A 27337-nucleotide genomic window follows, 5' to 3' on the forward strand; every position below is an offset into this window, starting at 1 on the left:
GGGGGGGAGGAGGGGGAGGATGCTCAGGGAGGAGGTGGGGAAGTACAATATGTAAGCCGGCTGCATGTGGAGGTGCAGTGACTGAGAGAGGGCAGGCAGAGGCAGTGTAAGCTCCCTCACAGTCAGCAGGTGGAAGGCAAGGGGGGGACAAGAGAGAGAGAGGGGAGAGAAGGGGAGAAAGAGGATAGAGGGAGACGAGAGAGAGAAGGGGAGAAAGAGGATAGAGGGAGAAAGGGGGGGGTAGAGAAGAGAGAACAAGGGAGAAGAGGACAGAGAGAGAGGGGTAGAGAAAGGAGAGAGGGAGAAGAGAGAGAAGGAAGGATAGAGAGAGGGAGAAGAGAGAAGGGGCGAGGGAGAAGAGGATAGAGAGGGAGAAGAGAGAGAGAAGGTGAGAAAGAGCATAGAGGGAGAAGAGAGAGAAAGGGGGAGAGGGAAGAGAGAACAAGGGAGAAGAGGACAGAGAGAGAGGGGGTAGAGAAAGGAGAGAGAGAGAAGGAAGGAGAGGGGGAGAAAGAGAGAAGGAAGGATAGAGAGAGGGAGAAGAGAGAAGGGGGCGAGGGAGAAGAGGATAGAGAGGGAGAAGAGAGAGGTGGAGTGAGAGAAAGAGGGGGGGGCAGAGGGAGAAAAGAAGAGAGAGGCAGAAGAGGAGGAGAGGGAGAGGGGCAAGGCGATGAGTACTTGGGCAGGCTGCTAACTCATTTGGGTCCTTGTCAGGTAGAGAGAGGCAAGGGTTGGCACAGGGGGTGCCCCCGGCGTGGCCCGGCGACCATGGGCATGGGAGGGCAGAACGGCGAGGACTGCGGGGGCGGCTGCGTGAAGCCGGAGGCGCGTTACTACAGCTGGGACGAGGTCACGAAGCACAACCTGAAGACCGATAAGTGGCTGGTCATAGAGCGCAAGGTGTACAACATCAGCAGCTGGGTGAAGCGGCACCCGGGCGGCACGCGTGTCATCAGCCACTACGCCGGCGAGGATGCCACGGTGAGGGCCAGCGCCGGGGGGGGGCAACCCCTTTGCCACCACAGGGGGGGGGGGTGCAATGTGCCGAGCCACCCCCCTCTCTGGCTGCGAAGGGGTTAACACGAATTGCGAAGCTGCGTGGGCAGCCATCCCCTAACCCACAGAGCTGACAATCATTCAGATCTGCGCAGTGCGTGGCAGCTTGGGGGGGGGGGGGCGGGGGGGTGACCATCGTACTAACTCAGTCTGGCCCTGGGTTTCCGCGAGCTATCTATTTATGTCCTTTTCCCTGCTGTCATGTGTATCAATATAATAATAATATATTACTTATCTATAACATGCAGAGCAATATGTGACAGGCACCAACATCTCTCTCTCTCTCTCTCTGCAGCTTATTAATAAGACTGCGTCTGCTGCACAAAATGATGTGTGTGTAATATATATAACCCTCCTGTGTGTGTGTGTGCGTATATATATATATATATATATATATATATATATATATATATATATATATATATATGTATATGTATATGTATATATATATATATATATATATATATATATATATATATATTAATATGTATATATATATATATATATATGTGCACACACACACAGGAGGGTTGGTAATTGTTTTATAGGGCCCTCATTCCCTTCTGTATATGTTTGCGCTTGACAATCCTTATTTGTATGTCATTCTGTTTATGTAATTTATAGCACTGTGTAACCTCATTGTACCACGCTGCAGAATATGTTGGTGTTTTATAAATAAACGTATATATATATATAATATATACCCAATGTTAATAATGCTTTTATATATATAGAGAGAGAGAGAGGAAATATATGTATCGGTACTGTGTTAGCCAAGCTTTAATAATCAAAAATGAATAGACGATACTGTTCTGTGGCTAACAAAATGCTTTTATTTGTGCAAGCGAGCGTTCAAGATACACCGATCTCTTCTTCCAGCGGTGTTACAATGAATGAAGCCAAAAAAGGGTTTTAACTTTAAAACAGTGCATCTTTGAATGTGATCTGTGATTGAAGAAACATAGATATATAGAAACAGGAAGGTTGCTAATGGTTATGTTATATATATATATATATATATATATATATATATATATATATATATATATATATATATATATATATATATAATGGTTATGTTATATATATATATATAATACACTAATACACACGTGTGTGTGTGTGTGTGTGTGTGTGTGTGTGTGTGTGTGTGTGTGTGTATTAGATTATTTATCAAGTTTCCCTCTCCAATTCCTACCTTGTGGACTTTGCAGTGTTATATATATATTGTCATATTAGATTAATGTAATACTATTATGAATAATCTAATAAAACAAGTATATAATAATAATATTTTGATCTGTGTCATACTGATAAATCATTAGCATACAGCAGGGATAAGCTTGCAAAGGTATACACAAATTCCTGACCTGCACTGTTTACAATCTGGTATTAGGGAATAATATAATGATGTAATTGTCCTATGAATAATAGAATGAATGTAAAAATAGTATATTGAATGACAGATAATCCTATCATATGTTATAGTGATACACGCTGCATAAGAAATCGCTGCCCTGCAGAGCTTACATTCTAATGGTTCAACTGGTGCCTGGCTTGGTGAGATATGAAGTGTCAGCCCTTGGGCATTAGATTGTAAGTTCTGCAGGCCAGCTGGTGGTCATGGTGTGATGAGCTGGCTGTGTGTGGAAAGAAACTGTTTCCGCAATGCTACAATATTCACTTTTACTGAACTGACATTTTAACCTTTCATGGCTCTCAAAGTTTAACCACTTCAGTGCCATAAGCAAGGCAAAATATTTGTCATACGCACAGCACTATACATCTGTAACCTGCAGAGCAATGCTTAGTCTATCTATAATACGCAGAGCAGCATCTATATGTAACATGCAGAGCAATATATACCTATAACATGCAGAGCAATATATACCTATAACATGCAGAGCAGTATATACCCATACCATTCAGAGCAGTGTATACCTATAACATGCAGAGCAGTATATATCTATAACATGCAGAACAGTATATACCCATACCACGCAGAGCAGTGTATACCTATAACATGCAGAGCAGTATATATCTATAACATGCAGAACAGTATATACCCATACCACGCAGAGCAGTGTATACCTATAACATGCAGAGCAGTGTATACCCATACCACGCAGAGCAGTGTATACCTATAACATGCAGAGCAGTATATATCTATAACATGCAGAACAGTATATACCCATACCACGCAGAGCAGTGTATACCTATAACAAGCAGAGCAGTGTATACCTATAACATGCAGAACAGTGTATACCTATAACACGCAGAGCAGTGTATACCTATAACACGCAGAGCAGTGTATACCTATAACACGCAGAGCAGTGTATACCTATAACACGCAGAGCAGTGTATACCCATACCATGCAGAGCAGTGTATACCTATAACATGCAGAGCAGTGTATACCTATAACATGCAGAACAGTATATACCCATACCACGCAGAGCAGTGTATACCTATAACATGCAGAGCAGTATATATCTATAACATGCAGAACAGTGTATACCTAAAACACGCAGAGCAGTGTATACCTATAACATGCAGAGCAGTGTATACCTATAACATGCAGAACAGTATATACCCATACCACGCAGAGCAGTGTATACCTATAACATGCAGAGCAGTGTATACCTATAACATGCAGAACAGTATATACCCATACCACGCAGAGCAGTGTATACCTATAACATGCAGAGCAGTATATATCTATAACATGCAGAACAGTATATACCCATACCACGCAGAGCAGTGTATACCTATAACATGCAGAACAGTATATATCTATAACATGCAGAACAGTATATACCCATACCACGCAGAGCAGTGTATACCTATAACATGCAGAGCAGTGTATACCTATAACATGCAGAGCAGTGTATACCTATAACATGCAGAACAGTGTATACCTATAACATGCAGAACAGTGTATACCTATAACACGCAGAGCAGTGTATACCTATAACACGCAGAGCAGTGTATACCTATAACACGCAGAGCAGTCTATACCTATAACACGCAGAGCAGTGTATACCTATAACACGCAGAGCAGTGTATACCTATAACACGCAGAGCCGTGTATACCTATAACACGCAGAGCAGTGTATACCTATAACATGCAGAGCAGTGAGGAGGATTAATTGCTCTCCTTGCCACTGCCCAGAGTTATGATACACGGATCGCTCTTGCTCTCCACATGTTACATGTCAGACTGATTCCAAGTTCATGGCAAACTCTCCCACACACCCGCTGTGTGTAAAAAAACATGCCCAGAGGTAGTAGCGGCAGGTCCCGAGCTCCCTGCCAACGCGCCTCTGCCAACGCGCCCTGGGGGTATCCAGAGTGGCAGGGACGTTTGCACGGCAAATTTAACACACACGAGTGACTGTTGCTCCGCCATGTTGTGTACGTGTGATTAACAAATGTACGAGTGGGGCTTTGTAAGCGGGGAAGTGTCCTTTATACCACTCCAAGCTGAATGAATAGGCGGTGAGCGAAAACAAATCATTAGCAGGCTGCAGTTGCCAGAATTAATTTTAAAAAAAAACTTCCTTCTTGAGTCATCAAACTATTCAATCTCAGTGCAAATAAGGAAAGGTTAAAACACTCATCTCTTGAGCCCACCGGGTGTAACGGATTACGGCTCGGTCATCCAACGGGACCCGTCCTGGGAGTAGCGTTGGATAGCGACACCATTGTAAAGTGAGTCCCATGTTAATCAGCGGCGGTGAGCGTTGGATAACGCATTCCGGCGTTAGATAACACATTCCGGCGTTAGATAACGCATTCCGGCGTTAGATAACGCATTCCGGCGTTAGATAACACATTCAGGCGTTAGATAACACATTCAGGCGTTAGATAACGCATTCCGGCGTTAGATAACACATTCCGGCGTTAGATAACACATTCCGGCGTTAGATAACACATTCCGGCGTTGGATAACACATTCAGGCGTTGGATAACGCATTCCGGCGTTAGATAACACATTCCGGCGTTAGAAAACACATTCCGGCGTTAGATAACACATTCCGGCGTTAGATAACACATTCCGGCGTTAGATAACGCATTCCGGAGTTGGATAGCGCATTCCGGCATTAGATAACACATTCAGGCGTTAGATAACGCATTCCGGCGTTGGATAGCGCATTCCGGCGTTGGATAACACATTCAGGCGTTAGATAACGCATTCCGGCGTTGGATAGCGCATTCCGGCGTTGGATAACGCATTCAGGCGTTAGATAACGCATTCCGGCGTTGGATAGCGCATTCCGGCGTTGGATAACACATTCCGGCGTTGGATAACACATTCCGGCGTTGCATAACACATTCCGGCGTTGGATAACACATTCCGGCGTTGGATAGCGCATTCAGGCGTTGGATAACACATTCCGGCGTTGGATAGCGCATTCCGGCGTTGGATAACACATTCAGGCGTTGGATAACACATTCCGGCGTTGGATAACACATTCCGGCGTTGGATAACACATTCAGGCGTTGGATAACACATTCAGGCGTTGGATAACACATTCCGGCGTTGGATAACACATTCAGGCGTTGGATAACACATTCAGGCGTTAGATAACGCATTCCGGCATTAGATAACACATTCCGGCGTTAGATAACGCATTCCGGCGTTAGATAACACATTCCGGCGTTAGATAACACATTCCGGCGTTAGATAACACATTCCGGCGTTGGATAACACATTCAGGCGTTGGATAACGCATTCCGGCGTTAGATAACACATTCCGGCGTTAGATAACACATTCCGGCGTTAGATAACACATTCCGGCGTTAGATAACGCATTCCGGTGTTGGATAGCGCATTCCGGCATTAGATAACACATTCAGGCGTTAGATAACGCATTCCGGCGTTGGATAGCGCATTCCGGCGTTGGATAACACATTCAGGCGTTAGATAACGCATTCCGGCGTTGGATAGCGCATTCCGGCGTTGGATAACACATTCCGGCGTTGGATAACACATTCCGGCGTTGGATAACACATTCCGGCGTTGGATAACACATTCCGGCGTTGGATAGCGCATTCAGGCGTTGGATAACACATTCTGGCGTTGGATAGCGCATTCAGGCGTTGGATAACACATTCCGGTGTTGGATAGCGCATTCCGGCGTTGGATAGCGCATTCAGGCGTTGGATAACACATTCCGGCGTTGGATAGCGCATTCCGGCGTTGGATAACGCATTCAGGCGTTGGATAACACATTCCGGCGTTGGATAACACATTCCGGCGTTGGATAACACATTCAGGCGTTGGATAACACATTCAGGCGTTGGATAACACATTCCGGCGTTAGATAGCGCATTCCGGCGTTGGATAACGCATTCCGGCGTTGGATAACACATTCCGGCGTTGGATAACACATTCCGGCGTTGGATAACACATTCAGGCGTTGGATAACACATTCAGGCGTTGGATAACACATTCAGGCGTTGGATAACACATTCCGGCGTTGGATAACACATTCAGGCGTTTGATAACACATTCAGGCGTTAGATAACGCATTCCGGCGTTGGATAGCGCATTCCGGCGTTGGATAACGCATTCCGGCGTTGGATAACACATTCCGGCGTTGGATAACACATTCCGGCGTTGGATAACACATTCCGGCGTTGGATAGCGCATTCCGGCGTTGGATAACACATTCAGGCGTTGGATAACACATTCCGGCGTTGGATAACACATTCCGGCGTTGGATAACACATTCAGGCGTTGGATAACACATTCCGGCGTTGGATAACACATTCCGGCGTTGGATAACACATTCCGGCGTTAGATAACACATTCCGGCGTTGGATAACACATTCAGGCGTTGGATAACACATTCCGGCGTTGGATAGCGCATTCCAGCGTTGGATAACACATTCAGGCGTTGGATAACACATTCCGGCGTTGGATAACACATTCCGGCGTTGGATAACACATTCAGGCGTTGGATAACACATTCAGGCGTTGGATAACACATTCCGGCGTTGGATAACACATTCCGGCGTTGGATAACGCATTCAGGCGTTGGATAGCGCATTCCGGCGTTGGATAACACATTCAGGCGTTGGATAACACATTCAGGCGTTGGATAGCGCATTCCGGCGTTGGATAACACATTCAGGCGTTGGATAGCGCATTCAGGCATTGGATAACACATTCCGGCGTTGGATAACACATTTCGGCGTTGGATAACACATTCAGGCGTTGGATAACACATTCAGGCGTTGGATAACACATTCAGGCGTTGGATAACACATTCAGGCGTTGGATAACACATTCAGGCATTGGATAACACATTGCGGCGTTGGATAACACATTCCGGCGTTGGATAACACATTCTGGCGTTGGATAACACATTCCGGCGTTGGATAACACATTCCGGCGTTGGATAACACATTCAGGCGTTGGATAACACATTCCGGCGTTGGATAACACATTCCGGCGTTGGATAACACATTCCGGCGTTGGATAACACATTCCGGCGTTGGATAACACATTCCGGCGTTGGATAACACATTCCGGCGTTGGATAACACATTCAGGCGTTGGATAACACATTCCGGCGTTGGATAACACATTCCGGCGTTGGATAACACATTCCGGCGTTGGATAACACATTCAGGCGTTGGATAACACATTCCGGCGTTGGATAACACATTCCGGCGTTGGATAACACATTCAGGCGTTGGATAACACATTCAGGCGTTGGATAACACATTCCGGCGTTGGATAACACATTCAGGCATTGGATAACACATTCAGGCGTTGGATAACACATTCCGGCGTTGGATAGCGCATTCCGGCGTTGGATAACACATTCAGGCGTTGGATAACACATTCAGGCGTTGGATAGCGCATTCCGGCGTTGGATAGCGCATTCCGGCGTTGGATAACACATTCAGGCGTTGGATAACACATTCCGGCGTTGGATAGCGCATTCCGGCGTTGGATAACACATTCAGGCGTTGGATAACACATTCCGGCGTTAGATAATGCATTCCGGCTTCGGAAAACGGCCCTTAGGGTTGCGTTGCAAAGCGTTGGATATGCCATTTGTTGTAAAGCGAAACGTCGGATAACGAGGACTACCTGTATATTGATACTATCCATACCGGTACCGTTAATATGATACTGTTGCTTCAAAGCAAATACACTCCCTACCTTCCCCAAACCACATCAAAATTGCTGAATAAAACAGCTTTAAATAGTCAATCAAAGCGGCATCCTTTGATTGCCTTTAATGCAAACTAATGACCTAAGCTGCCAATTGATTAGTTCCCCCGTAATCAATCAGCAAGGATCCTGCTTCCCAGGGTTCACTTAATGGCTGCCTGCCAGTTTTAAATGAATCATTCAGCTACAATGTATCCTTACATTACTACGGTAACATTATCTATTGCCACATTTTGCCACTCCAGCCACTGGGAATACAGTATTAGGAACAAATTATCACAAACAGCAAAGTGTTGCAAACATCTCGTATTGCTGATGGTGTGTTAAAACCTGCTATAGAAATCATAAGAAGCCCAGTACATTAACACTTTTAAAAAAAATGGCCATTAAGAAAATTAAATAAAATGTAGTAAGTATTATCTAATATTATAGAACTGATGCATTCATTTATTTATTTTTAAAAGCTCCTTTAAAAGCACCTTGGTACAATGATGTAGGTTTGGCCTCAGATTCAAAATGATGCAATGCTCATGTTTGTGACACTTCATACACACGACCCCTGGTGACAAGAGGTGCTCGATCACAGCACAAACATAAGCTCAGATATTTCCACGCCCCCCACGCTGTATCTATGTTTTAATCTTAGGCCGCGTCCGTGCTGAGCGTGAGGTGATCGCTCACGCGGCGCAATAAAACACGTTGAGGTCTACGCTCACGTCCACAGTGCACGTGAGAGTCGGCGCGGCTGTTTTTTCGCGAGACAAAGTTTTTTTTGTCTTTGTCTCGCGAACGCACGGGTCACGGGAACGGTTCGGCCAATGAGGGGGCGAACCAGCTCCGTGATGTCATCCGACACGCCTCCCCGTCGCGATGAAGTGTTGTCCACAGATCGCTCGGCTGACAGGCGCGCGCGGGGCCATGCGCTCCGTCGCGCACGCTCGCACCTGCACCATGGACTCGCCCTTAGTTGCACAAAGCAAGAATTTGCGGCCCACTAGGCACTGATAAAGAGGTATATACTATATTGCCCCCCGCTCCTTATCCGTGGTAAGACCCGCTGCTACCCGCCACGTCAGGACAAAGAAGAGAAGGAAGCACCATGGATATTCCAAACTGACGTGTCAGCTGTCGGCGCTCTGCGTGGGGTCTGCTTGTGGCGCTCTGCGTGGGGTCTGCTTGTGGCGCTCTGCGTGGGGTCTGCTTGTGGCGCTCTGCGAGGGGTCTGCTTGTGGCGCTCTGCGTGGGGTCTGCTTGTGGCGCTCTGCGTGGGGTCTGCTTGTGGCGCTCTGCGTGGGGTCTGCTTGTGGCTTAAAAGAAATATATTTTCTTGCGCTGCCTTCTTGCCATCTTCAGTTGCGCCATTTTCGGGTTAGGTCTGCGCCGGCTTGCGACGGGATGAGGGATTTATGGGGGAAGTGGGCGGAGTGACATCTTCCTATTCTGCTCGGAGAAATGTGCGGTTGGCGTTACTTTTCTCAACAGTTTTCTGCGCTGGCAAGGTGACGTATATTTTTTTTATTAACGCAGCACGCGACAAATTCGACAACAGTAGAAAATTCCTCGAATAAATATGTTGCGTCTCAGAGAAAAATGCTATATTTTTGGGGGCGCAAACGAGTCAGGACAAACCCAGTTGTGGGGATACACATAGGAACAGGGCACCGTGTGACAATGTGAGACTTCCAACAGAATGATACCAGATTTATGACGTCAAGAAATCCCCAACTTTCTAGAATAACTTGAAATAGAAATCGGATCCGGTTTCCAGCTTCAGGTTTTGATAAGTAACCCCCTTGGAGAGGGTGGGAATTGTAAAATATTTTCATGCGGTTACTAGCATCGCTGGCGTGTAATATAGTGCGCCACCGTGCGCGCATGCGTCGATTATAATTGGCTGTGTTAGCCATACGTTCCTATACTAGGGATGCGCGTGCGCACGGCCGTGAACGATGACGCGGCAGACATGGGGAATTACAATAAAATGTTATTTCGCGAACCAAGCACAGCGCAGCCTAACGCTGTGACGTCAGAGTCACGCCCCCTAACCGCGCGCGGCACCGTTTGCACCCTAACAACTAAATGCACGCGCCACATGCATGCACAAGGCCGGGCACACACACCAGCGCCTACTATATAGCAAGCCTTTGGCTGGGGCCATAGAGGGGTGAGGAGTTCCGAGCCGCGCTGACGCTGAGGCTCGCCTGCTGAAATCTGGGCGATTCCATGGACTTGCAGGCGAGCCAGCGTGCGCGAAGGGAGCCGGGGGGGAGGTGGTTGGAGGCGGGGCAGTCACGTCGCTGGGCCAATCGCCCGCGACGCACTGACGTCAATGTCACGGCGCCGTGACGATGACGCTGCTTCAGGCTGAATGGATGTTTTCAGCCGACAGCGCGCTGAAAAACAGCTTGGCTGTCGGCTGAAAATTCCAAAGCCTCAGCACGCCTGCGGACGCTCGCGTGAGCCCAATCTCAAGGCATCCTCATTGAGAATGCAGGGGCTCAGCGCTGAGCGTCCGCACGGCTCAGCGCGGCCTGTCCGTCTATGGACTCGGCCTTACTCATCAAACTTTTATCTGCGGAACCATTTCCAAGGAAGCACTTCTGATTCTAGAAGCATTTTAGTGTGCATCAGCGCTTGAGCGTGGGCAGCAACCTGTCTCATCCAATTGTTCAGTTCTCACGTAGTGCAGCCAAAAGCAAAGCACTTATACACGTCAAACAGCACAGGCTGGCGGCCTGTCAGATGTATACGGATGTGTGGGTGTGGGTGTGCAGATCTGTGTGTATCATATGTGTGTGTGTGTTTAGGTTGTATATCAGTGCCTTTGTGTGTCTATCAGCGTGTTAATGCGTGTGTACCTGTGTGCATCAGTGTTTCCGAATGTGTATCAATGCATATCACTGTGTATGTGTGCCTGTGTGTATAGCAGTCAGTATGTGTATCAGTGTGTATCACTATCAGTGTGTATGTGTGTATATCAGTGTCTCTAAGTGTATCAGGGTGTTTGTGTGTATATCAGTGAGTTTGTGTATCTGTGTGTGTGTGTGTATGTGTGTGTGTATCAGTGTGTGTGTGTGTGTATCAATGTGTTTTTGTGTGTATCAGTGTGTGTGTGTGTGTGTGTGTGTGTGTGTGTGTGTGTGTGTATCAGTGTGTGTGTGTGTGTGTGTGTGTGTGTGTGTGTGTGTGTGTGTGTGTGTGTGTGTGTGTGTGTGTGTCAGTGTATCAGAGTGTGTGTGCGTATCAGAGTGTGTGTGTGTGTGTGTGTATCAGTGTTTGTTTGGGTATCAGAGTATACAGTATACGTGTCTCTGCATGTCTGTCAGCATACACCTGTTTCAGACGAGACCCCATCTCCAGCAGTGTGAATGGGCTATGTTAGTGCGTCTAGCAGCCTCTACACCCTAAGGGGGTTTGTGTGTAAGCCTGACGCTTGTGCGCTCTGCCGGGAAGCAAGGACTTCCACAGAAATATATGTAAGACATGCAAAGCAGCTGGGCCAGGTTACTACAGTTCATGGTGACGCAGGCTACTGCCGGTCACTCACTTGGCTTGTGAGACAATGAGCAGCCTGTAAGGGAACCATCTCCAGGCAGGGTGCAGAGGCAAGCTGATCATGGGAATGCAATGATAATAATAATAATAATAACATTAATTACACTCATAATTTAAAAAGCAGTCATATTATTAACAGCAATTATAACAACATGATGATAGCAATATCAAATATGAATCATCAATATTCAATACAATAATTTAAAATAAGTGTATATTGCAGGGGGCGGCCTCAATGGCCACCAACAGGTCAGGGTTTAAGGATATCCCTGCTTCAGCACAGGTGGCTCAATCAGTGACTCAGTCAAAAACTGAGCCGTTGATTGAGCCACCTGTGCTGAAGCAAGGGCCGATTGAGCCACCTGTGCTGAAGCAGGGACCAATTGAGCCACCTGTGCTGAAGCAGGGACCGATTGAGCCACCTGTGCTGAAGCAGGGATATCCTGAAAACGTGGCCTGTTGGCGGCCCTTTGAGGACTGGAGTTGGCCACCCCGGATATTGATAGTAATAATAAAAATAATAAAATGACTACAAATTATAATTAAAAAGCAGTCACATTAATAACAATGATGATAGCATATCAAATCTGAACCATCAATAAAATACTATAAAATAAGCGTATATATTGACAGGTATATGAATAGTAATAATATCTTATAATAATAATATACAGTAGTGAAGAGAGCGACAGATAACGATTAAAATAAATACAAATATAATCATGTAAAATAGGAATACATTGCATCTGTGTTTTCTGCTGAAGTAATTATCTGTAATTCGTTTAGGTGAAAACACTGATAAAATGTTCCTGTTTCCATAATGTCATTTATGTGCTGGCAAATATTTTGTCAGATACAATGAGAATAATATAAATGAGTAATAACCACAATGAGTAACGAGAATCGAAATAATTATAATACCGGTAATTGTGAAGAATAAAAATAGCAAATTAATATGAATAGGAAATAAAGACCAATAAACATTATAAATACTAATGCAGCCGACAATAGCGAGGAGAGTAAACCCAATAATAAACAATATTACAGTAATGATAATTGCAATGAATCTTTGTTATACAACAGTATTATTCTTAGCTGTGTAATGTTTGCCTTTGAATTGTATTTTGCCCTCAATGACTGCTAGAGGCTTATTCTGTATTCCACATTCAAGTCAATGTTTCTGTTTCCTCAAGGGATTTAAAAATGGCCCCCAAATCTCGCTGGGGTTTTTTTTCCGGGCAAATGGGAAGCTGCAACCTCATTGGTTGGGGCTTCCTATAGGACTGCCGTTTAAATGCCCTGGGAAAACACTGGCGTTATTTGTGGAGTGGAATTGTAACGGTCTGTACACCGTGTGTCACGCCCGTTTTGGGGAGTGTTCCCCAGTATTAACAATGCACCAGCTGGTCTAAAGTTCTAGCAGCAGCAGGAATCTCGAGCTGTGTGAAGAGAAGGTCACTGACGGGCAGCCTGGCAAGGTCATCTGGTTGTTGATATAATGGAATAAGGCTGCACATGTTTCCCCAAAGAAACGGTGTGTGTTTATATCATTCAGAGAGTGGGGGGCTCTAGGGCCTGCATAGGTCATGCCATGCTGTCCCCCGCTTGCACTTAAGTGGTTAGGTTACTACACCTAGTCATGGGGCAAATGGGATAGGATGGGTTTTCTTTCTGCCACTTAACCAGGACATTCTTTCCCACCCACCAGGACGCTTTCAAAGCCTTTCACCCAGAACCCAACTTTGTAAGGAAATTCCTGAAGCCGTTGTACATCGGAGAACTGGCGGCTGATGAGCCCCACCTGGACCGGGACAAAAATGTGAGCTCATCTAATATTTTATTTCTTATATAGTGCTGATAGTGTACTCAGGGCTGTACGTACAACCTTTTGACGGCAGTGAGTCCCTTCCCTGAAGAGCTTCCAGCAATATCATCTATGGTGCCTGAAGCACAGGAAGATAAGGTGACTTGCCTGAGGTTACAAGGAGAGCTGATAGTGGGATTTAAAGCGCGTTGACCCACTCCAAAGGCAGCGTTCTTAGAACTTCTTCCTTTGGTGGCCCAGATGTAAAAGGCTTCAGTTCTTGGCTACCCGTGCATGTCCATGGCCAAGGAAAGTAATCTTCTGTTTCCTGCACCCACCGTTGATACATTATTCCACCGATATTGTTCTTAGCCTGACATGCAGATCTCAAGGCTCCTGTATTATTCATGCTATTCATTAGCAGCCTCAGTTCCTCTGCAGAAACCTGAATACATGCCCTGTGTGTGGCCGTTTGGAGGACTGGGGGAACTGTACCCTTATTTGTATGATGGTTTGGGGGAGGTCATTTACTGCGCTCGCTGGAAGTGTATAAACACACTGCATCATTGTACCATGCAGCATGGTCATTATCAGAAGAATGTATAGAGATTTAAAACCAGAGACAGAATATGAAACACAGACAGAGCTCAGTGCACATCCAGTGAAACTTATACACGGTACAGTGCCTAAATATATATGTATAGATATCTATTAAATAAAATGGTCTTTTAGTTTAACATTTTGGCCAAAGTGTTGTATGTATAGAGATACTCAGCACTATTACACAGTGCAACACATTCATTACCAGAGAGTGGACATGTAGATGGTAATACTCAGCATCATTATACAGTGCCCCATGTTCATTATCAGGTGCTGGACGTGTATAGAGATACCCATCACTATTATACAGTGCAGCATGCTCATTATCTGGCTTTGGAAGTATAAAGAGATACTTAGCATCATAATACAGTGCAGCATGTTCATTATCAGGAGCTGGACACAGAGGTACACTTAGTGTATAGGCACACTCAGCATCACTATACATAGGTCAAGTTGATGTAACAATGGTTCCCACTTGAATTTTGCAACCTCACTCCCTTTCGTCTCCCCGTACACAGGAGCAGCAGGTGGAAGATTTCCGAGCGTTACGCAGGACGGCCGAGGAGATGGGGCTCTTCAACTCCAGTCTGGTCTTCTTCGGACTCTACTTGTCCCACATCCTGCTCCTGGAGCTACTGGCCTGGGCCACCGCCTGGTACTTTGGCACCGGCTGGGTCACAACAATAATCATTATTTTGCTGCTCGCAACGTCACAGGTAAGGGATCCATTCCAAAAACTTCCCACGTATCTTCCGCAGTGGATTTCCGGCCCATCAACTCTGAACTATCAAGACTATTATGTGGCCTGAGTGGACATCTCAAAGGTCCAGTAGCTGTGGGCATTAGAGAGGCTTTGCCCAGCCCTGCCTAACACTCTCTATCTTTACAGGCACAGGCTGGCTGGCTCCAGCATGATTTTGGACACCTCTCTGTCTTTAGGACGTCAAAATGGAACCACATTGGCCACAAATTTGTCATCGGCCACCTCAAGGTGACGTCTTCCCGGGGACAACAGAGGGCTATTTATTACATGACGTCTGATACACGTGACTTCACATTAGTCACACGCCGGCTTTGCCCCAACAAAGATAAAACATAACATTCATACATTATAAAAAAATATAGTTACATAAATGTAACTCTCTCTACATAATACACAGTATTGGGACAATCTAATCACTTGGGTGACTGAGGCACAGGGAGATAAGGGATGAGGACCTAGGATGGGGAATTGATCATGGTTCTCACCTAACATGCGACATGTCTGCCTGCAGGGAGCCTCCGCCAACTGGTGGAATCACCGTCACTTCCAACACCACGCCAAGCCCAACATATTCTCCAAGGACCCGGATGTGAACATGGTGCACATATTTGTGTTGGGGGAAACACAGCCCGTGGAGGTACATCTCCGATCCTACTGTCCGAGTCGTCGCTTGGTCGGAATTTAATTAACATCTCGCACAGCCTGAATTTGCTTTACGTCTCTCGCAGCCTGAATTTACTTTACAAAGCGCGCAGTTGGAATTTATCTGCGATTTGCTCAGTCTGTAGCCCTAAACCTTTCTTCAGTCAGACTCTATAAGTTGCTCCGTCTGATGCCACTATAGAAATATCTGGTGCTGACGTTACTATACGAGTCGGTCAATGTGATGGTATTATATCAGTCAGTCTTACACGGTTTTCCTCCTCGCAGTATGGGAAGAAAAAGCTGAAGTACCTGCCTTATAATCACCAACACAAGTACTTCTTTCTGAGTGAGTAACTGGATCTTTTATCGGATAAGACGGGCTGGTGGGGGCAGATTTGGGCTTAGAAGCGAGGGTCCTTCACTGAAACTAGGGTGCTTGAATGGAATAGTCTCCTAGCAGGAGGGGAGGAAGATGGAACACTCAGGAGCAGGATTCAGGGATAGTTAGGAATCCTTATGGGTTCAGTCTATAGGGTATAAAAAAAAAAACATCCTGTAGGGTCTGGGATCCTACAGTGAGGAGATGTGTAGACTTGGTATCTTGCCCTCATTTCTCAGCCTACATAGCGATTTATAAGATGATTGGCTCCCCAGAGGGTGATTATAGGATCCTGCAGTACCCCAAGAGGATTCTGGGATTATTTAGCAAGCCTCCTGTAAAAAAAATAAAAGCCTTTTTTCTGCAGCAATATTGTAGCTGGGGGATGTAGATAATTGCCCCCCTGTGTGTTGAGCTTACTGCTGCGTGACCTTGTCTGGCTCTCCCTCCATGATACCATTGTATTTAGTCTGAGATCACCTATTTTAATAAATCAGGGTTACACCGCCTTTGTATCTTCCTGTAGTTGGGCCCCCTCTGCTGATCCCCGTGTATTTCACCGTTCAGATCATGAAGACAATGATCACTCGCAAGGACTGGGTGGTGAGTATTGGCTGCCCGTGGCGCGCGCCTGTGACATATTAAGGTAGAACGCACACAGAGTGACAAATAGGTGCAAAGGGCCAGATTTAGTTAGTGGTGCTACACCTTCTTTCAAATAGGCTGTAAGGTGTCTTATGGTTGAACACTGCTTAGTAAATATGGCAAAGCAGGGGTGGCCAACTCCAGTCCTCAAGGGCCACCCCACAGGTCAGGTTTTAAGGATATCCCTGCTTCAGCACAGGTGCCTCAGTCGTTGATGGAGTCACTGATTGAGCCACCTGTGCTGAAGCAGGTGTAACCCTCCCTGCCTGCCTTCTAGGAAGATAACATTGGTGTGTTATATATGGCTACTCCGCATGGCTTACTTTGACTCAGCGGCTGGGCGATGAGGTAGCAAGATTGTAGAATGGGAGCCAGGAACGTTTGTAGTACAAGTCATTTATTCGTGTCCCCATGGACAGGGAGCGCTCATGCAGATGTTAACAACGTTGCACTGGATTTTATAATAGACATACATTAATACAGCGCTTCCATCAGTGCCCACTCATAACACTCACATGAAGGTACTTTCACTTAGTTGCTTTGAGTAAGTGTGGGACCCGGCCCCCCTTGTTCGGAACCATCATTGGTTTAATCAGATTTCTCTGGGGGCCCCTACGGGAATCATAGCGGGTCTTTCTGACTTGACCCGGTACCTGGCGCCTGTTTGGGAACGGCCACTTCCATACAGACTGCTGAGGAATATTAGCGCCTATCCGCAGTTAGCGTTGGTCTGCTGGCACCCGGGAGCCCTCTTTCCTGAGGCCCTCGGTGGCGTGCCTTACCTTTTTAAATTACTTATTCAGGACTTCATTCCTTATTTTGGGGATCCTAATTTAACGGTTACGGTCCCTATCTACAACGTAAGAAACAGGGGGGGCCTGGTCTATACTATTACTTTATAAACATTGCTTATCTACTGTCCCCGAGGCTCCTCTTCTCGTATCCTCCTAAAATCTAGTCTGTATCCCCATGGCAACCCAGGTTGGGGCCCAGCATACAACAGCCATGTTAGTAACCCTGTAGGAGGGGGGTTACACAGGGATATCCTTAAAACATGACCCGTTGGTGGCCCATGAGGACTGCAGTTGGCCACCCCTGCCCTAATGTTTCACGGCGGTGAGATCTGCCCTTGTGTTGCCTCGGACTGTAAGGTGAAGTATTAGTATAATACCCGTGATAACATGGATTTGCTCTCTCCTGTAGGACCTGGCCTGGTCGATGTCTTACTACGCTCGCTTTTTCTGGACCTTCACCCCCTTCTTCGGATTCTTTGGCTCTGTAGCTATCCTCACCGTTGTCAGGTGGGTACTTTCTGAGTGACACGTCCGTTTCCACCGTCATAACTGTACCCTTTTCCTTGATGACCCTAGTGCCTGTTTCTCTGGTGACACCTGTAAGTTTTCCGGGTGACACGTCTCTTTTTCCATGTGACAACTGTGCCTTGTTGCCTCATTGACACTTGCCCCTGTGTCCTCGGTCACACCTGTTTCTGTTCGCATTGTGATTTCCCATTTGCCTGGTGACTCAATGTCCTTCATGACACTTGTCCCCCTGTTTCCCGGCAGGTTCCTAGAGTCACACTGGTTCGTATGGGTGACACAGATGAATCACATCCCGATGGAAATTGACCATGAGAAGTACAGGGACTGGCTGAGCGGTCAGGTGAGAGAGACCAACGTCAGCCTCACTACCACGGACAGATCACCACTGGGCCCCATGAAAACGCGCATTCCTGTTCTGTAAAGAAGAACAACCCCTCCCCCCCAAGAGTGTATCTGCATGTCTTCCCTGGCCCTACTAAACTTGATCCATCCACCCCACTGTCATGTCATACCGTGGTTAAGCTGCAGATAAGGATTCTGGGTAATGCTATCCAAAGTGCAACACTTTTTAGCTTACTCTCCATTTTAAATATGGCTTTTCTGTTGCCCTGTTATTTGCCTTACGTCAAGGAGAACTACAAATCCCACAATGCACATGGAGAGGTATATATATATTAAAAAAAAAAAAAGCAAGCCTGGACCTGACGATCCTAGAAATGTTACCGCCTGTTATTAAGCGCCCGTCGCGGGGTATCGCTTTAACTGATATTGACCTCAGTGGCAGTTAACGGCTGATTGGGGTGTGATACTCTGCATCGATGCTTAGTGACGGGTCATTTAGCCCAAGGTCTCCCATCTGCAGAACCGGAGCGAATGCAGAGACAAAGCACTGGGTGGAGGAAAGATCGGGCAGTGAAAGGGTTATTCGGACTCCTCGATAAATCGGGGGGGGGCGGGTGGCTGTGCTTTGCAAATGCTTTCTCCCCAGCATTCTTGCATGGGGTACACAGGGTGATTTATGCAGCTGTAACCCGGCCCCCTCCTCTCTCTGCAGCTGGCAGCTACGTGTAACATTGAGCCATCCTTCTTTAATGACTGGTTCAGCGGACACCTCAATTTCCAGATCGAGCATCAGTGAGTATCTGACAATGACCCCCCCATCCGTCATTCAGGACATGTAGAGAGTGATGCTGCTTTCCCGCTGCTTTTATTTCACTGGTATTAGGGTAGGCCAGGAGTAGCCAACTCCAGTCCTCAAGGGCCACCAACAGGCCAGGTTTTAAGGATATCCCTGCTTCAGCACAGATCAACTGAGCCTCTGATTGAGCCACCTGTGCTTAAGCAGGGATATCCTTAAAACTTGGCCTGTTGGTGGCCCTTGAGGATGGTAGTTGGCCACTCCTGGGCTATGCCTTGTCAAGTATGGATGAATGGCAGCAGCCATTTTAAACACCCAGTGTGAACATTGGTCGGAAATTGATATCCCCGGAGATCAAGTACAGCATTTAAAGTGGTTTGTACTAGTGAACACAGCAACATAGGGTGTTTAGAATAAGGAAAACGACAAGAAAACATGTATTTAATGCAGTGAACTGTGGGATGGGTTGGGGGGTCACTACTTTAACACTGTCCAAAGTTGGGAGCACCTCTGGAATACCACAACGCAACACAGTGCAAGAGGATTCACAACAGCGCAATGCAACACAACGCAACAAAATACAATTGTAACTCAATTAAATTAAACACCACAATACAAAAATGCACAACACATTGAAAATATGGCAAACATATCAAACATTTGCGTGTTACAATCACTCATAGATCTGTGAGTCGTGACAGCATCCTCCCTCCTGTCCCTCTCTCTTACTCTCCTGCTCTCTCTTACTCTCCTGCTCTCTCTTACTCTCCTGCTCTCTCTTACTCTCCTGCTCTCTCTTACTCTCCTGCTCTCTCTTACTCTCCTGCTCTCTCTTACTCTCCTGCTCTCTCTTACTCTCCTGCTCTCTCTTACTCTATCTCCCTCTGTTACTTCTCGTTTGCAGCCTGTTCCCCACCATGCCGCGGCACAACTACCACAAGATTGCTCCGCTGGTGCGCTCCCTGTGCAGTAAATACAGTGTGCACTACGAGGAGAAAGGTCTGCTCAACGCCTTCCGGGACGTCGTGGGGTCAGCAGCTCTCTCTCTTAACTCATCCCCTTTCTGTATTGTATGCATGTTACAGATATGCATTGCTCTGTGTGTTACAGATATAAACTGCTCTGCATGTTAGATATACACTGCTCTGCGTGTTACAGACATACACTGCTCTGCATGTTACAGATATGCATTGCTCTGCGTGTTACAGATATACACTGCTCTGCATGTTAGATATACACTGCTCTGCGTGTTACAGACATACACTGCTCTGCATGTTACAGATATGCATTGCTCTGCGTGTTACAGATATACACTGCTCTGCGTGTTACAGAAATACACTGCTCTGCGTGTTACAGAAATACACTGCTCTGCGTGTTACAGATATGCATTGCTCTGCGTGTTACAGATATACACTGCTCTGCATGTTAGATATACACTGCTCTGCGTGTTACAGAAATACACTGCTCTGCGTGTTACAGAAATACACTGCTCTGCGTGTTACAGATATACACTGCTCTGCATGTTACAGATATGCATTGCTCTGTGTGTTACAGATATAAACTGCTCTGCATGTTAGATATACACTGCTCTGCGTGTTACAGACATACACTGCTCTGCATGTTACAGATATGCATTGCTCTGCGTGTTACAGATATACACTGCTCTGCATGTTAGATATACACTGCTCTGCGTGTTACAGAAATACACTGCTCTGCGTGTTACAGAAATACACTGCTCTGCGTGTTACAGACATACACTGCTCTGCGTGTTACTGACATACACTGCTCTGCGTGGTACAGATATACACTGCTCTGCGTGTTACAGATATACACTGCTCTGCATGTTAGATATACACTGCTCTGCGTGTTACAGACATACACTGCTCTGCATGTTACAGATATGCATTGCTCTGCGTGTTACAGATATACACTGCTCTGCATGTTAGATATACACTGCTCTGCGTGTTACAGACATACACTGCTCTGCGTGTTACAGACATACACTGCTCTGCATGTTACAGAAATACACGGGTTTGCATGTTAGATATACACTGCTCTGCGTGTTACAGACATACACTGCTCTGCGTGTTACAGACATACACTGCTCTGCATGTTACAGAAATACACGGGTTTGCATGTTAGATATACACTGCTCTGCGTGTTACAGACATACACTGCTCTGCGTGTTACAGAAATACACTGCTCTGCGTGTTACAGACATACACTGCTCTGCGTGTTACAGACATACACTGCTCTGCGTGTTACTGACATATACTGCTCTGCGTGTTACAGAAATACACTGCTCTGCGTGTTACAGACATACACTGCTCTGCGTGTTACAGACATACACTGCTCTGCGTGTTACTGACATATACTGCTCTGCGTGTTGTAGATAGAGCAGTGTATATGGGTTTCAGACACAGCCAGCACACTAGTGGCCCTTAAGAAGTTCACCCTTGTGCTTCCGAGGGGCAGATGGTTGGGGCCCATCTACCGAAGCCCTGGCAGGGTCACATCCCCACATCCTGGCCTCCTGCCTAAAGGGGCAATCGCTCCCACAACCAAAGTGGCACATCCATTAGCGTAAAAGCAGGCGATGTATATCCTTTGTTTCTGCCAGCCGAGAGATTCATTTACCACCCTGCTCTCTCTCCAGGTCCCTGAAGAAGTCTGGAGATCTATGGTTGGACGCCTACCTTCACAAGTGACCCTGTGCCGGATTCGCGCCACGCCAGGGAGGAGACTTTCTTTTACCGCAGGGGCCCCTAGTCTTTGTTTTTAAATTATTTTATTTTTCGATTGGCAATAAACTGCCTCAAATTTCAGGTCAGGGGGATTTTGCGGGTCCTCTTGACCCCTGCGCTGCTCCAGAGCAGCGAACAGATGAACAAGTATTCCCCCTGTGTGTATCAGCCTGTATACACCAACTGAAGTCTCACGCCCCTCTGCAACCCCCTGAATGTGAAAGGAGGGGATCCCTGCGCCTTTGTAATGGTCTCTTTTTTAGCCCCGTCGTAAAAAAAACATGTCTTTATATATCACCACCCCTGGGACCAGCTGCAAAGGAAGGGGGGCCATGGTCACACAATCGTATGGACATAAGCGGGCAGAAAGGGGTGGCAAAGGAGAGAGGGAGGGAGGAGAACGGGAGAGAATGACAAAGAAACAGAGGGGAGGTGGTGAGAGAGCAGGAGAGGGGAAGAAAGAAGGTGAGAGAGAGGAGAGAGGAAGAAAACGGGAGAGAATGACATACAAACGGAGGGAGGTGGTGAGACAGCAATAGAAAGAGAGAGGGAAGGAGGAGGAGAGGAGCAGAAATAAGGTGTATGAAAGAGGGGAGGAGAGAGGAAGAGAACTGGGAGAAAGAATGACAAAGAAACAGAGGAAGGTGGCGAGAGAGTGCAGGAGAAATGGAGAAACGAGGGTGAGAGAGCACAGCAGAGAGCTGGATCCAAGAGATATGGAGATAGAGGTCCGGAGACAGTAATCAAAGCCCTTATTGAAAGTGCTGTGACGTGGCTTCCCTGCGCTGGAGATGATGTGAATCCCACTCATTTCAATGGGGCTGATCTCTTCATCAGCGCCGAGAGGCAGCATCACAGCATACTGCAGAGAGCCTTTCCTTGGCCTTCATGTACAAACTCCTTTGAGTTTCTTCATGTTTTGGCTTAGGTGTATATATTACCGTTAGCCTTATATACATCACGAGTCTCCCCCCCCCCCCGAGTACTGATGTAGGTTTACTAACAGTAGCACAAGAGGGACATGTTAGCCTTAGCCCAGAAGGGTCTGCAAGGGCATTGCAAAGCAATTTAACTACTGTATTACCTGCCAATCGACGCCTTGCTAGCCCCTCTGCGGGGATGTTAAAATGTTTATATACACTGAGGAGCTATAGACGATGGAGCACAGAGTCCGATGAGTGAGATGTGCTTACTCTGGCGAAAAACCCACCTTAGATGTGTGTCAGAGAGGCACAGAAATGCCACCGCTCTGGCTTCTGCATTCTCTAGAACAGCACAAACTTGTTCTTTTCTGTCAAGATCCTGAAAGAAATACAACAAGTCAATTGAAAGGCATAAACGTTGTGCCTGGCCTTCAACTCCTTCACTGCCGGAGGCAGGTCTGCAGCACATTGTTCTGCACTGTAGGGGTTAAACTTGCATTCACATCTAAGATTGTATCTTTACCTAAACGACCTCACTTTTCGGGGTAGGGCTGCGTTAGAAAGCGCCAGCTGTAATTGTATACTCAATACAATCACATGGCCACACGCAGCCTAGGACCCAGGCCTACATGCACTAAGGTCTGTGAAATCGGGGATCAGAACATGACGTCACCCAAAACAGCAACAGATGTTATGGTCCCGGAGTTAACGCCGTGTCCACAAAGCTAATTATATGCAAAAACAACAGCTGTAATACATCTCATTAAGATAAGGTTAACGTCACGTTGTTGTAGCATACGTACTATAGCTTTATCTGCCAATAACGGGACGTTGTCATTCTTGGCATTACTCCGAGCCAGGCCCAGATATAGGTCATTAGCTCGAGGAGAGAGAAATAATGCTGGCAAAGCTACGTTATTTAAATCAGGGGTGCTCAACTCCAGTACTCAAGAACTCCCAACCGTTCAGGTGTTAAGGATATCCCAGCTTGGATATCGTCGAGAAAAGCCTGCTTCAGAGTGAGCCACCTGTGCTGAAGCTGGGATATCCTTAAAACCTGATCTGTTGGGCGTCTTAAGTACTGGACTTGAGCACCCCTGATTTAAATCATGCCTAACTATGGCGTTACACCCACACAGACACTGCAAAAGAGTCTGGGTGGGAGTAACTCCAAGTTTATCTATGACATAAACAGCGCGACGCTAAGTCCCCGCATTAACCTTAACGGACTTTAGTGAAAAGATGATACAACACCTCATTTGCATCTCGGTATCAGCAAATGAAAATACCACCGACAGGTCCTTAGCCCTGCTTTTCCCCATTATTTCTTAGCATACAATGCTTCCACTGCAGCCCGGGATTCTGGGTAATGAGCACTCCCAGTGCTTCTTATCCATTTTAAAATGGAGTCCTATAAGCTTATGCCTGCCGCATTACACAGCTTTTCAGCACAGCCTGGGTTACACAAGTACATAGCCAGTCAACCTATTATCACTAACTTCCCTTATAGCGAACGCTATGCCCTTTATGGGAGACACCATGGCTAAACAGCACGTTATTGTCCTTTGTGGATACAGCGTTACTATTAACTGGACGCTAAGTAGCCTAACAGGGTTTAGAGCATCTAGGCCAGGGGTGGGCAACTCCAGACCTCAAGGGCCGCCAATAGGTCAGGTTTTAAGGATAGCCCTGTTTAAGCACCTGTGCTGAAGCAGGGCTATCTTTAAAACCCGACGTGTTGGTGGCCCTTGAGGACTGGAGTTGCCCACCCCTGGCCTAGGCCACGGTTAAAATGTTTCCAGCATCCGTTTCTTAATCATCTTAAACCTAAAAAGTACTGTACGTTTTGATAAAAAAAGAAAACGCCAGCGAGAGAATCCAAACACGTCAAAGAAACCAATCCCAAATCATTGAGACTTGACTTCTCGGAGGTCCAAATCAACCCCCCCCCCCCAACCCCCTCCTGGACATGAAGCAGCAATTCAGGTGGACATTGCCAGCTCCCCTGTTGGACCACCCGGTAGCAACTTTTTTTATCTAACTTTAATTTAACTGGCACATAAGAAGAAAATTATTTTCAGATCCAGGGAGCTAAGAAATAAAACAAAATGGGGGACGGGTGGGGGGGATTGCTGCTTAAACAAGGTTTTGCTGTATCTGATGCTCCCCGCATGGCGTTGTGGGAAGGATGCATGAAGTCCCATGAGCATCTCTGGGACTCTTCCATCGTCATTTGTTTCTTGCATCTCCGCCCTTGGTCGCCTGAGAAGCAAGGGGTCATCCACCCAGCGGGGCGCATCAGTTCCATCAGAAGGTATCTATGCAAAGACATTTGTGTCCAGTCATTCGTGGGATAGTTGGCCAGTAATGGCCCTTGGTAAGAGCCATTCACATGTAGGTACCTCTGCCTTCTAAAAATGGTGCTCTTAGATATGTTTATACACTGGACGTTCTCCTGCTTCCGCCCTGTGCCCCTTGTCACATCACAGAAGATGTAGGGTGACAGTCAACTAGTCAAGGAGTCAAATCCCCCCCCCTAGCCCCCAGTTCATACAGATATGTTTAGCCGTATAACTGCCACAGAATAAATTTATGGGTGAGGGACACTGACATCTGGTGTGATAAGAGGGGAGCCTGGGATTGTTAAAATGTGACGGGGGTCGGAAGCTGTAGAGAGGACACTCTTATCACATGAGAGGTGGGAACCACTGATCATCGTAGGCTTTGAAGCAGTTGCTAAAATGTTTGTGCTCGTCAGCTGGGCATGTAATTTATGGTCGTGTGTAATACGCATGTCACGTGTGTTTAGCGTGTAACCATCAGACATGGACTAGCAACCTTTTTTTACCATGACAGTGTAAGTAGCAAAAACCTAAACCATCCAGCCTTGACGGAGTCACATTGTCCCCTCCTGTCCTATATAGCAGTATCAGGGCTAAAGGAAGCTACACTCCAATCCTATTCGCGCGCCCTTGTGTTTAACCTCTTCAGTGCGCCAGATTGGTGCTATCGTATTTTACAGAATAAGCCCCATAAACTCTTATTAGGATCAAACTCTCACACACAGTTACTCCTATAAACTCTATTAGGATCACCCCTTAAGCACAAGTAACTCCTATTACCTTTAATAGCATCACTCTCCGAAACGTTGATCACCCACTTCCTAACACCTGTTGCCCCTAAACATGAATAGGGTTGCCATCTTAATTAGGATCACCCTGTTACACTCACATCAATTACCATCACAGACTTCAACTTAATCACCCTCTTAAAAGTCAGGGTCAAGCTTTTATAGCCAGCAGTTGGCTCCATATGTTTTTACAGGATCCCCCCCTCTAAAAAATTAGGATCATCCTTTTACACATTTGATTTCCAATCGATGGCAACAGGATTCCCCTCTTAAAAATCCCTAACTCGTGTATCAATAGGACACCTCAAATAACGTACAGACAGTCCTTAGCCAAAACCCACCAATCCGAACCCTAGATAATTTCCGAGATCAGAAAACGCAACCCCCCAAAATACCCCCACAATCTTCTTCATTTAGTGACTCTTTGAGTTTTCTGGATTAAATCAAATAACCAGCGAGTGAGAAGAACTGAATGTAAATAATTTCTGTTTGTTTGTTTTTCTGAAATAGAAGAAAAGTTACAATTAAACAGTGTGCAGAAGACGAGGGTGTAGTGTCAACGTCTGAGTGTTCTCCGGGGAAATCTGCTCATATACTGGCTGATTTCCGAGTGCAGGGTGGGAAGCAGATTACATTCTGCCCATTGTGTAACTGCCCTGACTTACTCACTGGAAAAAAAATACATTTTGAGACAAATCCTATAAGTCCCAGTGTCTTTATTTTATTGACTTGACCTTTAAATACTTCTACACAACAGGCAGATATTTATTTACACACGTACACACAAAAGGCAGATATTTACACACGTACACACAAAAGGCAGATATTTACACACGTACACACAACAGGCAGATATTTACACATGTACTGTACAGACAACAGGCAGAAATTTACACATGTACTGTACAGACAACAGGCAGAAATTTACACATGTACACAACAGGCAAATATGTAAATACACATACACAGCAGGCAGACCCACACAACAGGCAGATTCTTACACATGTACACAAGAGGCAAATACGTATACACATACACAGCAGGCAGACACACACACGCACAACAGGCAGAACACATGCATAGATACATGCACAACAGGCGGATACTTATGTGCACATACAAAACAGGTGGGTACTGATACACACACACACACACACAACAGACAGAGATGTATACGCACATATACAACAGGCAGATACTGATACACACACAACAGGTGAATACTTATACTGTACACATATACACAACTAGTGGATACTTATACACACATACACAACAGGCAGAGATGTATACACACATACAGAACAGGCAGAGATGTATACACACATGCACAACAGGTAGATACTGATACATACACAGCAGGTGAATACGTATACACATATACACTAGTGGATACTTATACACACATACAGGGAGTGACACTGTACTCCAATAACTGAAACTG

General features: G+C 46.2%; 1 protein-coding gene across 2 annotated transcripts; it reads left to right on the forward strand.

Moving 5' to 3' along the window:
- FADS2 (fatty acid desaturase 2) lies at positions 1-26589 on the forward strand. 2 transcript variants are annotated; one of them, XM_075566959.1, is made up of 13 exons: positions 1-106; positions 719-981; positions 13509-13619; positions 14723-14920; positions 15094-15195; positions 15479-15604; positions 15898-15958; positions 16518-16594; positions 17840-17937; positions 18202-18298; positions 19013-19092; positions 20001-20126; positions 21753-26589. In XM_075566959.1, the coding sequence occupies exons 2-13, from the start codon at positions 769-771 to the stop codon at positions 21802-21804; spliced, it is 1341 nt and encodes a 446-aa protein (XP_075423074.1). In that variant the 5' UTR covers positions 1-106; positions 719-768; the 3' UTR covers positions 21805-26589. The 2 variants fall into 2 exon arrangements, with proteins under 2 accessions (XP_075423074.1, XP_075423075.1); XM_075566960.1 differs by having other exon boundaries at positions 36-106; positions 715-981.
- The last annotated feature ends 748 nt before the right edge of the window (positions 26590-27337 follow it).

The sequence above is a fragment of the Ascaphus truei genome, chromosome 12 (assembly GCF_040206685.1).
Source record: "Ascaphus truei isolate aAscTru1 chromosome 12, aAscTru1.hap1, whole genome shotgun sequence".
Classification (NCBI taxonomy): Eukaryota; Metazoa; Chordata; class Amphibia; order Anura; family Ascaphidae; genus Ascaphus; species Ascaphus truei.

Bases quoted from the DNA above. Each gene is read 5' to 3' on its own strand.
- FADS2 (XM_075566959.1), top strand. From the start codon at position 769: ATGGGCATGGGAGGGCAGAACGGCGAGGACTGCGGGGGCGGCTGCGTG. The intron at 982-13,508 runs GTGAGGGCCAGC...CCCACCCACCAG, and splicing joins ACGCCGGCGAGGATGCCACG to GACGCTTTCAAAGCCTTTCA. The intron at 20,127-21,752 runs GTCAGCAGCTCT...CTCTCTCTCCAG, and splicing joins GCCTTCCGGGACGTCGTGGG to GTCCCTGAAGAAGTCTGGAG.